Source organism: Hyla sarda, unplaced genomic scaffold (genome assembly GCF_029499605.1).
Source record: "Hyla sarda isolate aHylSar1 unplaced genomic scaffold, aHylSar1.hap1 scaffold_273, whole genome shotgun sequence".
Taxonomy (NCBI): Eukaryota; Metazoa; Chordata; class Amphibia; order Anura; family Hylidae; genus Hyla; species Hyla sarda.
This window is the reverse complement of record NW_026609429.1, coordinates 123,291-137,476: the sequence shown is the minus strand read 5'-3', so window position 1 is coordinate 137,476 and position 14,186 is coordinate 123,291. Positions and strand designations below refer to the sequence as shown.

Here is a 14,186-nt window from a genome sequence, read left to right as displayed (position 1 = left end):
AGGACGTAAATATACGTCCTGCGTCGTTAAAGGGTTAAAGTATAAATTTTAAGTTATTAAGTAAATGTGCAGGTGTAATGCCTGCACTCCGGCGGGACACGACGGCCGTGAGCGCTCTTTGCTTATGTTCCCACTGCCTCCTAGGGCGCGCGAACGCCAGAACTCTTATTCCTAAAGGGCCAGTGCTCAATTAATCAAGTGTCTACACCTGCACCCCTGTCCTTAAATATCAGCTCCTCCCTTGGTTCCCTGCCGAACCTTTGGTTGTCTATTGCCATTATGAAAGTCCTGTGTACCTGTTCCTTGCTACATTACCTACCCTGCACCTGTGTTATCTGCCCTGACCTACTGCCATCTTGCCACGTCCTGCCAGTCTCCTTCTGTGCCACGCCACCTCCCAGCTACCTGTGTGGGCGGGTCATGCTAGGAGTAGCAACCTGGGTGCCGCCTGCCGCAGCTAGGCCGTCCCGCTTTGCGGCAGGCTCTGGCGAAAAGGGATAAAATGTGCACTTTATGCAGAGTTTTTTCATTTCAGTTTTTTTATTATAACATTTTAAGTGTTTTTATTCTTTGTTTAATTTTAGGTGTGGACGTCATCTTCAAGCTCTTCTTTGTTTCCCATTGGCAGCAACTTTTATGACTGGACTGTGGCCTACTGTAATAATATTGTTAATTACCGTATTTATCGGGGTATACCACGCACCGGCCTATAACACGCACCCTCATTTTACCAAGGATATTTGGGTAAAAAAAAGGTTTTTTTTATACCCCGATACACTGTTTCTTACCCCGCAGAAGCCCCCAGGAAAGGCAAGGGGCTAGAGCCCTGCTGCCGCCGCTTCTCTCCCCCTGGCTATCGGCACCGCTGCCCCTTCTCTCCCCCTGGCTATCGGCGCCGCTGCCCCTTCTCTCCCCCTGTCTATCGGCGCCGTTGCCCCTTCTCTCCCCCTGGCTATCCGCGCCGCTGCCCCTTCTCTCCCCCTGTCTATCGGTGTCACTGCCCCATTGCCGGCACCGATAGCCAGGGGGACAGAAGGGGCAGCGGCACCCATTGCCGGCGCCGCTGCTCCGTTGCCTCCCCCATCCCCGGTTGTATAATTACCTGTTGGAGGGGTCGGGTCCGCGCTGCTTTAGGCCTCCGGTGTGCGTCCCCTGCGACGTTGCTATGCACTGCGAGACGCAATGACGAGTGACGTCACGCAAAGGACGCACACCGGAGGCCTGAAGCAGCGTGGACCCGACCCCGGCAACAGGTAATCGTACAACCAGGGATGGGGGAGGCAACAGGGCAGCGGAGCCGGCAATGGGTGCCTCTGCCGCTTCTCTCCCCCTGTCTGTTGGCGCCGCTGCCCCATTGCCGGCGCCGCTTCTCTCTCCCTGGCTATCGGCGCCGGCAATGGGGCAGCGGCACCGATAGCCAGGGGGAGAGAAGGGGCAGCGGCACAGATAGCCATGGGGTAGAGAAGGGGCAGCGGCACCGATAGACAGGAGGAGAGAAGGGGCAGCGGCACCGATAGACAGGGGGAGAGAAGCGGCGGCAGCACGGACCCCAGGACAGGCAGGGGCAGAGAAGCCGGCAGCGCTGGCGGTCTCTGCACCTGAAAAAGCCGCTGCAGTTCATTGATTTCAAGCGCCCACTTTAAATCATTGAACTGCAGCGGCTTATCGGTGTATAACACACAGGTAGACTTTAGGCTAAAAAATTTTGATACCGATAAATACGGTATATATAATTTTTACAGCTTTGCACTCCCTTTTTTTTTTAACATCATAGGATTATTGATTAGGCCCAAGCACATCTTACTATGTATTTTATTGTATTTTATTATATATTTTATTCATTTTTCCCTTTTCACCCCTTTTTCCTACACCTGTTTTCCAGGTGAAAGTTGACTATATTATATATATTGTATATTTTTTTATTATCACATTTTTGGATATAATAACTCTTGATCACTTGTGCCGTCTCCTATGGCAACACTTTGATAATTCTTCATAAAAAAATGTTTTTTATTATTCTTTATACTTTAGTTTGGTATGCAGTGTGACACTGAGATTTTTTAGTATAATTTATGCACTTAGGATATATTTATGCACATAATAGCTCACACAAATATTCTATTTAATACGCAATAGAACACACAATATCACTATATTCCAATATATTATAATTTTTTATCTATATTTATTTTTATTTTTGTATATATTGTACAAATATATGTGTATATATATTAATTGTTCACTGCTTTAGATATATATTATGTATATATTTTCATCACATTATTTATTTGCATTTAGATTATGCATATACACTTGTATTCATATAATTGTCACTCCATTATAATGAGCAGTACCCAACACAGGATGCCCCCAATTATGGCAGGCTGTATGAGATTATGCCCCCCTTAGACCATATCACCTCTACCCAGATAAGTTTTATACCAGCATCTCCCTAATTAACTATCTCACTTCCATGAATAGAGCAGAATACAGCACTGTGAGAAAGAACCAGAGAGGCCTCCATAGATCGCTGACAACCAATGAGAACATTGGACACAATGTAACAACAATGTATTGTGTATTAGGTCCAAGGACAAGAGAGACTTCAAATACATGGCCACCCCATTGCCCCATTACTGGACATGACACCTGGACAGAAGTCCCCAAGCTAGACCACATCCTGGACTGTAAGAAGTTCATGGGAGGGGTGGACTTATCTGACCAGGTGCTTAGGCCCTACAGTGCCATGTGGTACAAGAAGCTGGGTGCACATGGTACAGATGGCATTATATAACGCCTTTGTACTGTACCAATGTGCAAACCAGAAGGGACCTTCCTGGTGTTCCAAGAGGTGGTCATCAAGGCCCTATCTGGGGAGCAGGAAGTGGAGGGTCCCAGGATGTCTGAAAGCGGAGCCACATGTATTGTACCAGGAAATCCTCCACACTGGGAAGAAGGGAAGGACACAGAAAGGTGCAGGGGGTGTTATAAAAGAGGGATCCGCAGGGACAGAACATATCAGTGTGAGACCAGGACTGTGTGTCCCCTGCGCTTTATAATGGGTCACATGTCCTTGCAGATCTAATTAGATTTATTTGAACCCCATTTTTCCCCCCAAAAAAAGTCCTGATGTCCTCCACATGACCTATACAGAAGATCAGTCGATGCTCCTTATCTTCATTTTACCCCAAGACCACTTCATTATTATCCGGACTCCAGTTGGCCCTGGACAGTCCTTCCCCTCCGAGCCGTAGACCATCCCACACACCAGTATTGACATACCAAGGAGAACCCAGATACCCATCCCCGGGGTGTGTATCTGGGGTTGGGCACAACATATCTGAAACTGAAATGGCAGATCTGTGGTGACATCACAATTGTCCCTCTACACAATCCCCAAGGTCATTAGCTCCTGGTGAACCTCTGTGGGGTCTCAATGCTCACTACCCCCCCCCCCCCCCCTATATGAATTCCCTAAGGGGCACAGATTCTATGGGGTCACTTCTCTGGGGGTTTACGCTTCTAATGCCCAATGCAGTGTGACCAGACATGAAATCGGTGCTTTGTCTCCTGAGCCCGGCTATCTGCCCACCCAGCAGATAACAGGTCATGTGGGGTACGGCCGTGTTCAGAGGAAATTGAGTAAGAATGTTTGGGGGCTATTATCCCTGTGCTTCTTGTGAAAGTGAGAAAATGTGTGCAAAACTTGAACAACTTAGTTTTCACGGCCTAACGCTAAAAAAATTTCGTCAAACACCTATGGGGGTAAATACTTACTACCCTCCATAGTAGAATTTTTTGAGGGTGAAGTTTCCAAAATGGTTTTTGGGGGATTTTACATCTGTACAGGTACCACAGTGGTCACTGCAAAGGTACATGATGTCAGAAAACAGATTCTACAAAATGGCGCTCCTTCCTGTCTGAACCCTGCTGTGAAAATTGCAATTTATGTGTAAAATGAAAATGTTTGCTTTTTTTTTAATCTAATGCTAAAAACTACTGACAAACACCTGAGGGGTCCCAATGCTCGCTGCCCCCCCACTGTCAGAGTTTACCATTGGGCACTGCAGTAAAAGTTGGTGTCAAAATCCTGGAGGTCATCGTGTCTGAGGCGGGTGAGTCAGGTGACTAAGGGGACATATGGGAGATTTATAAAACCTGAAGAATTGGGGTAATGAATAGAAATTTGACTTTTTCTGTTCATATCCGCTACATTACAGAGAAAATGTTTTAAAATAGAAAATGTGTAAAAAATGTATAAATAAAATGTTGCTTTGCTTTAATTCTTGTGAACCACTTACAGTGGGGATCAAAAGGTAAAAATGTGTATTAATGAAGCCAAGGAAAGATGGAAAAATCTCCAAAAGGCATCAAATTACAGATTAGACCTTCTTATAATATGTCACCAAAAGTTACATTTTATTTCCATCATTTACACTTTCATAATAACAGAAAACAAAAAAATTGCGTCTGCCAAAGTTTGTGCCCCCTGCAGAGTTAATATCTTGTACTGCCCCCTTTGGCAAGTATCACAGCTTGTAAACGCTTTTTGTAGCAGCCAAGAGTCTTTCAGTTCTTGTTTGAGGTATCTTTGCCCATTCTTCCTTACAAAAGTCTTCCAGTTCTTTGAGATTTCTGGGCTGTCTGTCACGCACTGCTCTTTTAAGGTCTATCCATAGATTTACAATTATGTTGAGGTCAGGAGATTGTGAAGGCCATGGCAAAACCTTCAGTTTACGCCTCTTGATGCAATCCCCCGTGGATTTCGAGGTGTGTTTAGGATCATTATCCATTTGTAGAAGCCATCCTCTCTTTAACTTCAGCTTTTTCCCAGATGGCATCAAGTTAGTATCCAAAATTTGCTGAAATTTTATTGAATCCCTTTTTCCTTCTACTCGTGAGATGTTCCCTGTGCCACTGGCTGCAATACAACCCCAAAGCATGATTGATCCACCCCCATGCTTAACAGTTGGACAGAGGTTCTTTTCATTAAATTCTTTTCCCCTTCTTCTCCAAACGTACCTTTGCTCATTCCGGTCAAAAAGTTCAATTCAACCTCATCAGTCCACAGAACTTGTTTCCAAAGTGCATCAGGCTTGTCTATATGTTCATTTGCAAAGTTCAAACGCTGATTTTTGTGGTGAGGACGAAGAAGAGGTTTTCTTCTGATGACTCTTCCATGAAGACCATATTTGTACAAGTATCTCTTTATAGTGGAATAGTGTACCACAACTCCAGTGTCTGCCAGATCTTTCTGGAGGGATTGTGCAGTCAAATGTGGGTTTTGAATTGTTTTTCTCACAATTCTGCGAGCTGTTCTGTCTGATATTTTTCTTGGTCTTCCAGATCTTGCTTTAACTTCCACTGTTCCTGATGAGTGCCATTTCTTAATTACATTCCGTACAGAGGATATTGACATCAGAAAACGTTTTGCTATCTTATAGCCTTCTCCAGCTTTGTGAGCGTCAACTATTTTCAGTTTCAGATTTCTAGACAACTGCTTAGAAGAACCCGTGGTGCTGATTGTTGGGGTAAGGTCAGATGAGTCTGGGCATTTAAAACCTTTGAGATTGACATCACGTGGTCTTCCCAGATGATGATTGAGAATAATCCATGACACTGGCAGGTCTCAGCTTTGTAAAGGGGGCAGTGCATGCTATAAATTCGGCAGGGTGCACAAACTTTTGCAGACGCCATATTTTTGTTTTCTGTTATTTTGAAAGTGTAAATGATGGAAATAAAATGTAACATTTGTTGACATATTATAAGAATGTCTAATCTGTAATTTGATGCCTTTTGGAGAATTTTCCATCTTTCCTTGGCTTCTTTATGCACATTAATACAAATTTTTACCTGGGTTGCCCAAACTTTTGATCCCCACTGTAAAGGGTTAATAATAATCTGGCAGTATGAAGAGACTGTTTGTAAAACCTTTCCTTAACCCCACAGCACCCCCTCTGTCAGGATACATATCGAGCCCGGGCCCCATCTCGCTCCATGGTGTTCTTAGCATCACCTTGTCCACAGACTCATTGGATTTCCAGAAGGACGAGTTCACCAAAAAGTGGCGTGCCATCACCCTGAGGCCGAGCATTCGTGTTTGTATTAGAAGAGACCCGCACATGGAGCCATGATTGAGAAGCCAGCAGGCACCTGATCATGTGACAGCCACCGAATCCTGGGAGGTACCTGACCCAGAGGTGGTGGATGGCAGCAGCAGGAAAGGGTCTCTGCCCACATCAAGAGCAACCAAACATCAGGAGCCTTCACACCTCACCCAATGTTTGGAGACAGCGTGAGACTCCTACAAAACCTCGTCATAGCGCCACCACGCAGTCCTCATGAGATTTGTTGGCACTATTGACTGTCCATATAATAAACAACTCACTACACCTGTCCAGGTGCTGCTGCCCCATAACACACCCCTAGAGTGGAAACCCCTGTAGCCAATTGCTCATGACCCTTACTATTTTTGGCTTGCGGTTGTAAGGTTTGCTATCAGGTGATGCTCCCTGTCCCCCATGAGGTAGTTGACTGAAACCAGTGACCAAACTTACTACGTACTGATGACCTTATCTAACAAAGACACCCACTAAATCCAAACCCTCCAACCCGCCCTCCCAAATCCCCATAAATGAAAATCCTCCACCCCCGCTCTATTCCCCGTCCTTTTTCATGGCTCCCACATATCAATGATGGTCCCTGTTCTCTTTTTCTTCTGTCTGACTTTTGTATTAGAAATGTGTGATCTAGGAGATGTGTATTCTGCAGCCCCTAGTGGCCATTTTTTGTCATGGTCAGAACAAAATATGTGAGCCTCTTAGCCTTTGAGGATAGGTGCCCCCTGCTGGCCTGCTGGGTCTCCAATACCCTCTGACTAGCTGAGGATGAGATCCTGTCTGAAGGAGGAACTCCGTGAAGAGTTGGTCAGGGGGTATAGAGTCTGGTGTAGTAGTGAGTACCATTATATGGGTGACATGGGACAACATCCTAGTGGAACCTACAATTTACGGAGGAGCACCAGTCCCAAGTAAGGGGGTCTATATTCCGGTCTGAGGCTGATGGGGCCAAATCCTCCTGTTTACCTTTCAAATGGTGCCAGTGGCTATGAGAGCCATATTGTCTATAGGCCAGCAAGAAGAAGTTGTACATGTCCCTTGCTGCATTCCAGGACCTGCTGGGCTTCAGGCTGGGACTGCTCATCAGGGTAGATGAAGCGGCTACAAAAAGTTGCCTGCACCTCGTAACTGGGCATTGCAGAGCGCTAGTGGAAGTAAAGTCTCAGAAGAAGACTAGCAAATAGAGTACTAAAGCCATTCAGTCTCTGCTGACCTTCTGCTGTTCAGCATGGACTTAACAGCAGAAGGTCAGAGACCTCAGGGACCTTTACAGTCCACACCACAAGCTAGTCACTTAGCACACAAATTCCTTCCCTAAGACCTGTGAATTACCACATTATCTATTGATCATGTACAGAGCACAGCTGGGGCACCACAAGGTCCAGCCTGCCCGCAGGTAACCGTACCCACTGGTAGATTCCCACTTGGGCTGCAACATGGGGTGCTACTCTGTCACCTTCATTGGGCTGTGCACAAGAAATGATTGTAACACATTTTAATGTGTCTTATTTGGGGTTAAATGTAACATTCATATTCATTACAAATATAATAAAGTTCTCACCGAGGGGAAATGTCCCGCAGGATCAGCCAGATTCTCCATGACTACAGGGTGTCAGCGGAGGAAGAATCCTCTATATAAGAGGCTGAGCAGTGCTGCTGTGTCTTTTCCTGGACCAGGACATCACTTCACTCCACTATAGGTGAGAAACACAAAACAATTCCACCCAACACCAGGAGGAGACCCTCCAACCCTGAGCAGACCCTCCAACCTCCAATCCTGAAGAGACCCTCCAATCCTAAAGAAACCCTCCAACCTCCAACCCTGAGCAGACCCTCCAACCCTGAGGAGACCCTCCAGTCCTGAAGAGACCCTCCAAGCCTGAGCAGACCCTCCAACCTCCAGTCCTGAAGAGACCCTCCAATCCAGAAGAGACCCTCCAACCTCCAACCCCGAGGAGACCCTCCAATCCTGAAGAGACCCTCCAACCTCCAACCCTGAGGAGACCCTCCAATCCTGAAGAGACCCTCCAATCCTGAAGAGACCCTCCAACCTCCAACCCTGAGGAGGCCCTCCAACCCTGAGGAGACCCTCCAGTCCTGAAGAGACCCTCCAATCCAGAAGAGACCCTCCAACCTCCAACCCTGAGGAGACCCTCCAATCCTGAAGAGACCCTCCAACCTCCAATCCTAAAGAGACCCTCCAATTCTGAAGAAACCCTCCAACCTCCAACCCTGAGCAGACCCTCCAACCCTGAGCAGACCCTCCAACCCTGAGGAGACCCTCCAGTCCTGAAGAGACCCTCCAACCTCCAACCCTCAGCAGACCCTCCAACCCTGAGGAGACCCTCCAACCCTGAGGAGACCCTCCAGTCCTGAAGAGACCCTCCAATCCTGAAGAGACCCTCCAACCTCCAACCCGAGGAGACCCTCCAATCCTGAAGAAACCCTCCAACCCTGAGCAGACCCTCCAACCCTGAGGAGACCCTCCAACCCTGAGGAGACCCTCCAACCCTGAGGAGACCCTCCAGTCCTGAAGAGACCCTCCAATCCTGAAGAGACCCTCCAACCTCCAACCCCGAGGAGACCCTCCAATCCTGAAGAAACCCTCCAACCCTGAGCAGACCCTCCAACCCTGAGCAGACCTTCCAATCCTGAAGAGACCCTCCAACCTCCAACCCTGAGCAGACCCTCCAACCCTGAGCAGACCTTCCAATCCTGAAGAGACCTTCCAACCTCCAACTCCTTTCCTCCTGTGTCTTATCTCTCTCATTCTGGGCGGCATTCCCCTTTATTCTGGAGATGATTTATTATTCTTTTAGTAAATTGTATTGTTAAAATGTCCAGAAATCTTTGTCTAGTGAATATTCTACAATATAACGTCCCATCACTTCATACTGCGCAAAACTGCAATGAATTATATCATATTTACCCCATGGGCCCATCAGAATTATTACGTCTTATTATTATTGTCTTGATTACTATTATTATTTTATTATTATTATTATTATCATTTTCATTATTATTTACAGTTATTTCTTTATTTTTTTTTACTGAAATGATTATAATTGTATATTTTTTTCTTTATGTGATGTTTCTTTGTATTGCTGAGCACTGATCTCATTTACCTTCCTCTGATGAATCCTTTATAGACATATAAGACCTTTTTATCTACTTGTCTTTAATGGTTTCTATTCTTCACTTTTTTTTCTTCTCCTTGGAGCAGCGTTTCCCAACCAGGGGGCCTCCAGCTGTAGCTAGTGGCTGTCCGGGCATGCTGGGAGTTGTAGTTTTCCAACAGCTGGAGGCACATTGTTTGAAGAACACTGCTTTAATGTGTATGGAGGCCATATGGCAGTTTTTCCTAACCAGGGTTCCTCCAGCTGTTGCAAAACTACAAATCCCAGAATGCCCAGACAGCCTAATGCAGTTTTTTCTAACCAGGGTGCCTCCAGCTGTTGCAAAACTACAAATCCCAGCACTGGCTGATTGCTGTCCGGGCATGCTGGGAGTTGTAGTTTTGCAACAGCTGGAGGCACCCATAAATATAACCTAAAGCCAATCTATCACTTTAACCCCTTAATTACGCAGCAAATTTTTGCTTTAATTTTTTTGCGCCATAATCTGTTTTTTTTTCTTTTGGCATTAATAGGATTTTTAGGAATTTTAGCTTTTTACTCACATGGGATGTCATGTGACCAAAAAAAAAAAACCTATTCTGGCATTTGATAGTTTATTCTCTTACACCATTTATCCTGCAGTATCAATAATGTAGGATTTTAATATTTTGGACATTTCCGCATGCAGTGATACCAAATATGTTTATCATTTTTGTTTACACGCTGAATAATTGCATTTTATATTAAATATTATATCTCATTTATTATAATTTTATTTTATATTAAATATTTTATTTATTATCATTTGTTTATTATATTTTATTTATTATCATTAGATTTGATATAATATATTATATTTTATGTATTATACATTTATTTTATATTATATATTATATCTTATTTATTATCATTTGATTTTTATTTTATTTATCATTTGATTTTATATCATATGTTACATTTTATTTATTATAACTTTATTTCCTATTATATCTTATTTATTATCATTAGATTTTTTTTTATTATATTGTGTCTATTATAATTAGATTTTATTTAATATTTTATGTTATTTATTATAAATGTATTTTATATTATATATTATATCTTTTTTTATTAGAATTCGATTTTTTTTAATATATTGTATTTATTATTATTTGATTAATTATATTATATATTATGTTGTATTTATTATAATCTGATTAATTATATTGTATTTATTATAATATGATTTTATATATTATATTTTATTTGTTATCATTTGATTTTTCATTATACATTATTTATTATAATTTGATTTTATAGTATATATTATATCTTAATGATTATAATTTGATTTTTATGATATTTTATTTATTATAATTAGATTTTATATTACATAATATATTTTATTTATTCTAAATGTATTTTATATTATATATCTTGCATTTATTATAATTTGATTTTAAATATTATATTTTATTTATTATGATTTGATTTTATATTAAAATATATATTATTTATTATAATTTGATTTTATTTATTATATTTTATTTATTATAATTTGATTTGTTATTAAATTTTTTATTTTATAATTAGATTTTATATATTATATCTTATTTACTATAATTAGATTGTATATAATATATTATATTTTCTTTATTATAAATTTATTTAGCGGAATGTCCACCATAAAAACATGGGCAGATGATTGGTAAATAGCAAATTCCAGCTGGGTCATGCCGTCTCTACGACCACTTGGAAATATGCCATCTCCATAAAAAGAGATGTATGAGGGAGACGCGTGAGGGAGAGGCGTGAGGGAGATGTATGAGAAAGATGTATGAGGGAGAGGAACAAAGGAGACATATGAATGAGACGTATGAAGGAGATATATGAAGGAGATGTATGAGGGAGATGTATGAAGGAGACATATGAAGGACACGTATGAGGGAGACGTATGAAAGAGACGTATGAGGGAGATTTATGAGGGAGACGTATGAGGGACACATATGAAGGAGACGTATGAAGGAGACGTATGAGGGAGAAGCATGAAGGAGACGTATGAAGGAGACGTATGAGGGAGAAGCATGAATGAGATGCATGAAGGAGACGTATGAGGGAGACGTATGAAGGACACGTATGAGGGGGACGTATGAGGGAAACGTATGAAGGACACGTATGAGGGAGACGTATGAGGGAGATGTATGAGAAAGATGTATAAGGGAGACACATGAGGGAGACGTATGAGGAAGAGGTATGAGGAAGACGCATGAAGGAGACGTTTAAGGTAGATGTATGAGAAAGATGTATAAGGGAGACATGTGAGGGAGACATTTGAGGGAGAGGAACAATAGAGGTGTATAGGGGAGATGTATGAGGGAGAGGTATGAAGGAGACATATGAGGGAGACGTATGAAGGACACGTATGAAGGACCCGTATGAAGGAGACGTATGAAGGAGATGTATGAAGGAGATGTATTAGGGAGACATATGAGGGAGACGTATGAAGGAGACGTAAAAGAAAGAAGTATTAGGGAGACATATGAAGGAGATGTATGAGGGAGACATATGAAGGAGATGTATGAGGGAGACATATGAGGAAGACATTTGAGGGAGATGTGTGAGGGAAATGCATGAGGGAGAGGAATGAAGGAGACCTATAAGAAAGAGGTATGAGGGAGACATAGGAAGGAGACCTATAAGAAAGATGTATGAGGGAGACGTATGAGGGAGATATATGAAGGAGATGTATGAGGGAGATGTATGAGGGAGACATATGAGGGAGACGTATGAGGGAGACATATGAAGGAGATGTATGAGGGAGACATATGAGGGAGACGTATGAGGGAGATGTGTGAGGGAAATACATGAAGGAGAGGAATGAAGGAGACCTATAAGAAAGATGTATGAGGGAGAAGTATGAGGAAGAAAATTCAGGGAGACACATGAGGGAGACTATGAGGGAGACATATGAGGGAGAGGAATGAGGGAGAGGAATGAGAGAGACATATAAGGGAGACGTATGAGGCAGATGTATTAAGGAGACGTATTAAGGAGATGTATGAGGGAAACGTATGAGGAAGACATTTCAGGGAGACACATGAGGGAGACTATGAGGGAGATATATGAGGGAGACATATGAGGGAGAGGAATGAGAGAGACATATAAGGGAGACGTATGAGGGAGACTTATGAAGGAGATGTATGAGGGAGACGTATGAAGGAGATGTATGAGGGAGACGTATGAAGGAGATGTATGAGGGAGACATATGAAGGAGATGAATGAGGGGGAGACATATGAGGAAGACATTTCAGGGAGGCACATGAGGGAGACTATGAGGGAGACATATGAGGGAGACACATGAGGGAGAGGAATGAGAGAGACAAATAAGGGAGATGTATGAGGGAGACGTATGAAGGAGATGTTTGATGGGGAGACGCATAAGGGAGACGTATTAGGGGGAGATGTATGAGGGGGACGTATGAGGGGGAGGAATGAGGGAGACGTATGAGGGGGAGGAATGAGGGAGACCTATGAGGGTAGCGTATGAGGGGGAGGAATGAGGGAGATGTATGATGAATACATCCCACCGCTCAGCACTTATCGTTGACTCTTTTTTTCTTCCTCCTAGTTTGCACATTTTTGGATCATGATTTCACATCATCAGAATTTCAGTAAAGTTTCAGAGATTTTGCTCCTTGGGTTTCAGAATTTGAAGAGTTTTCACCTCGGTTTCTTCTTTCTCTTGCTGGTCACTTACTGTGTGACTGTATGTGGGAACCTCCTGATCATTTTGGTGGTCTCCTCCAGCCGATCCCTCCACTCCCCCATGTATTTCTTCCTCACCCAGCTTTCCCTCACCGACCTCTTGCTCACTACCACCATCGCGCCCAATATGCTTCACATCGTGTTACATGAGGGAAGTTCTGTGTCTTTTCTAGGATGTTTGATACAATATTATTGTTTTTCCGCCTCTGAGGCGTTGGAGTGTCTCCTCCTGACAGTGATGTCCTATGACCGGTACCAGGCTATCTGTAACCCTCTTCATTACTCCTCCATCATGGACCTCGCCTTCTGTACACGGGCCGTCCTGTTGTGCTGGTTGGTGATTTTGGCGACTGTGGTGATGATCTATTTCACGATGAGTCGCTTGGATTTCTGTGGACCGAATGTCATTGACCATTTCTTCTGTGACTTAGAACCATTACTGGAGCTCTCCTGTTCCAACACTTTTATGATGAAGTTGGAGACTTTGTTTTTGGTTATTTTTCTTGCCATTTGCCCGGTTGTAGTTATCATAGTCTCTTATGTCTACATTATCATCACCATCATGAAGATCCCGTCAGTGACCGGGAGGCAGAAGACCTTCTCCACCTGTAGTGCCCATCTGACCGTGGTTTCTCTCTACTATGGGTCTCTTATTACCACCTACGTGTTTCCACGCAAGCAAAATGCCAAGACCTTCCTGTCCCTGTTCTACACGGTGGTGACTCCGCTCCTTAACCCAATGATATACAGTCTGAGTAACACAGATATTAAGGAGGCCCTTAAGAAACTTTTCAATAACTTTTCTGCAGTTTTCAAGAAAAATGTCTTCTAATTCCTTCTGAAGAATTCCTCCATCATTCCGCCATCATGTCTACTCTCCTTCATCTGAGACACTACAGAGGGTATTGACCATAACACCTGTCTGGGTTCAGAAGTTCTTCTGATTCTGGTCATTATGGCTGATGATCTGGTCATAGCTTCTGATCATTTTTAATCATTGGGACATGAAGGTACCATGTGGTGTCCAAAAGGGGTCGTCCCACAATTAGAAGTTATTCCGTAACTCTGATTGCGATGGGTAAAATCTCTGGGGTCCTGCACGATCTCAGGAATGGTGACCCAAGCCTCCTTTTAGACATGGTGGTGCACATGCAGGATGCTATGTTCTGACAGGAGATTCGGGTCCCCATTCTCAAGATCAAAGGGG

General features: G+C 43.3%; 1 protein-coding gene across 1 annotated transcript; it reads left to right on the top strand.

Moving 5' to 3' along the window:
- The first annotated feature begins 12,860 nt into the window (after positions 1-12,860).
- LOC130325649 (olfactory receptor 11L1-like) lies at positions 12,861-13,811 on the top strand. Its single transcript, XM_056553316.1, has one exon. The coding sequence runs from the start codon at positions 12,861-12,863 to the stop codon at positions 13,809-13,811; it is 951 nt and encodes a 316-aa protein (XP_056409291.1).
- The last annotated feature ends 375 nt before the right edge of the window (positions 13,812-14,186 follow it).

Bases quoted from the DNA above. Each gene is read 5' to 3' on its own strand.
- LOC130325649 (XM_056553316.1), top strand. From the start codon at position 12,861: ATGATTTCACATCATCAGAATTTCAGTAAAGTTTCAGAGATTTTGCTC.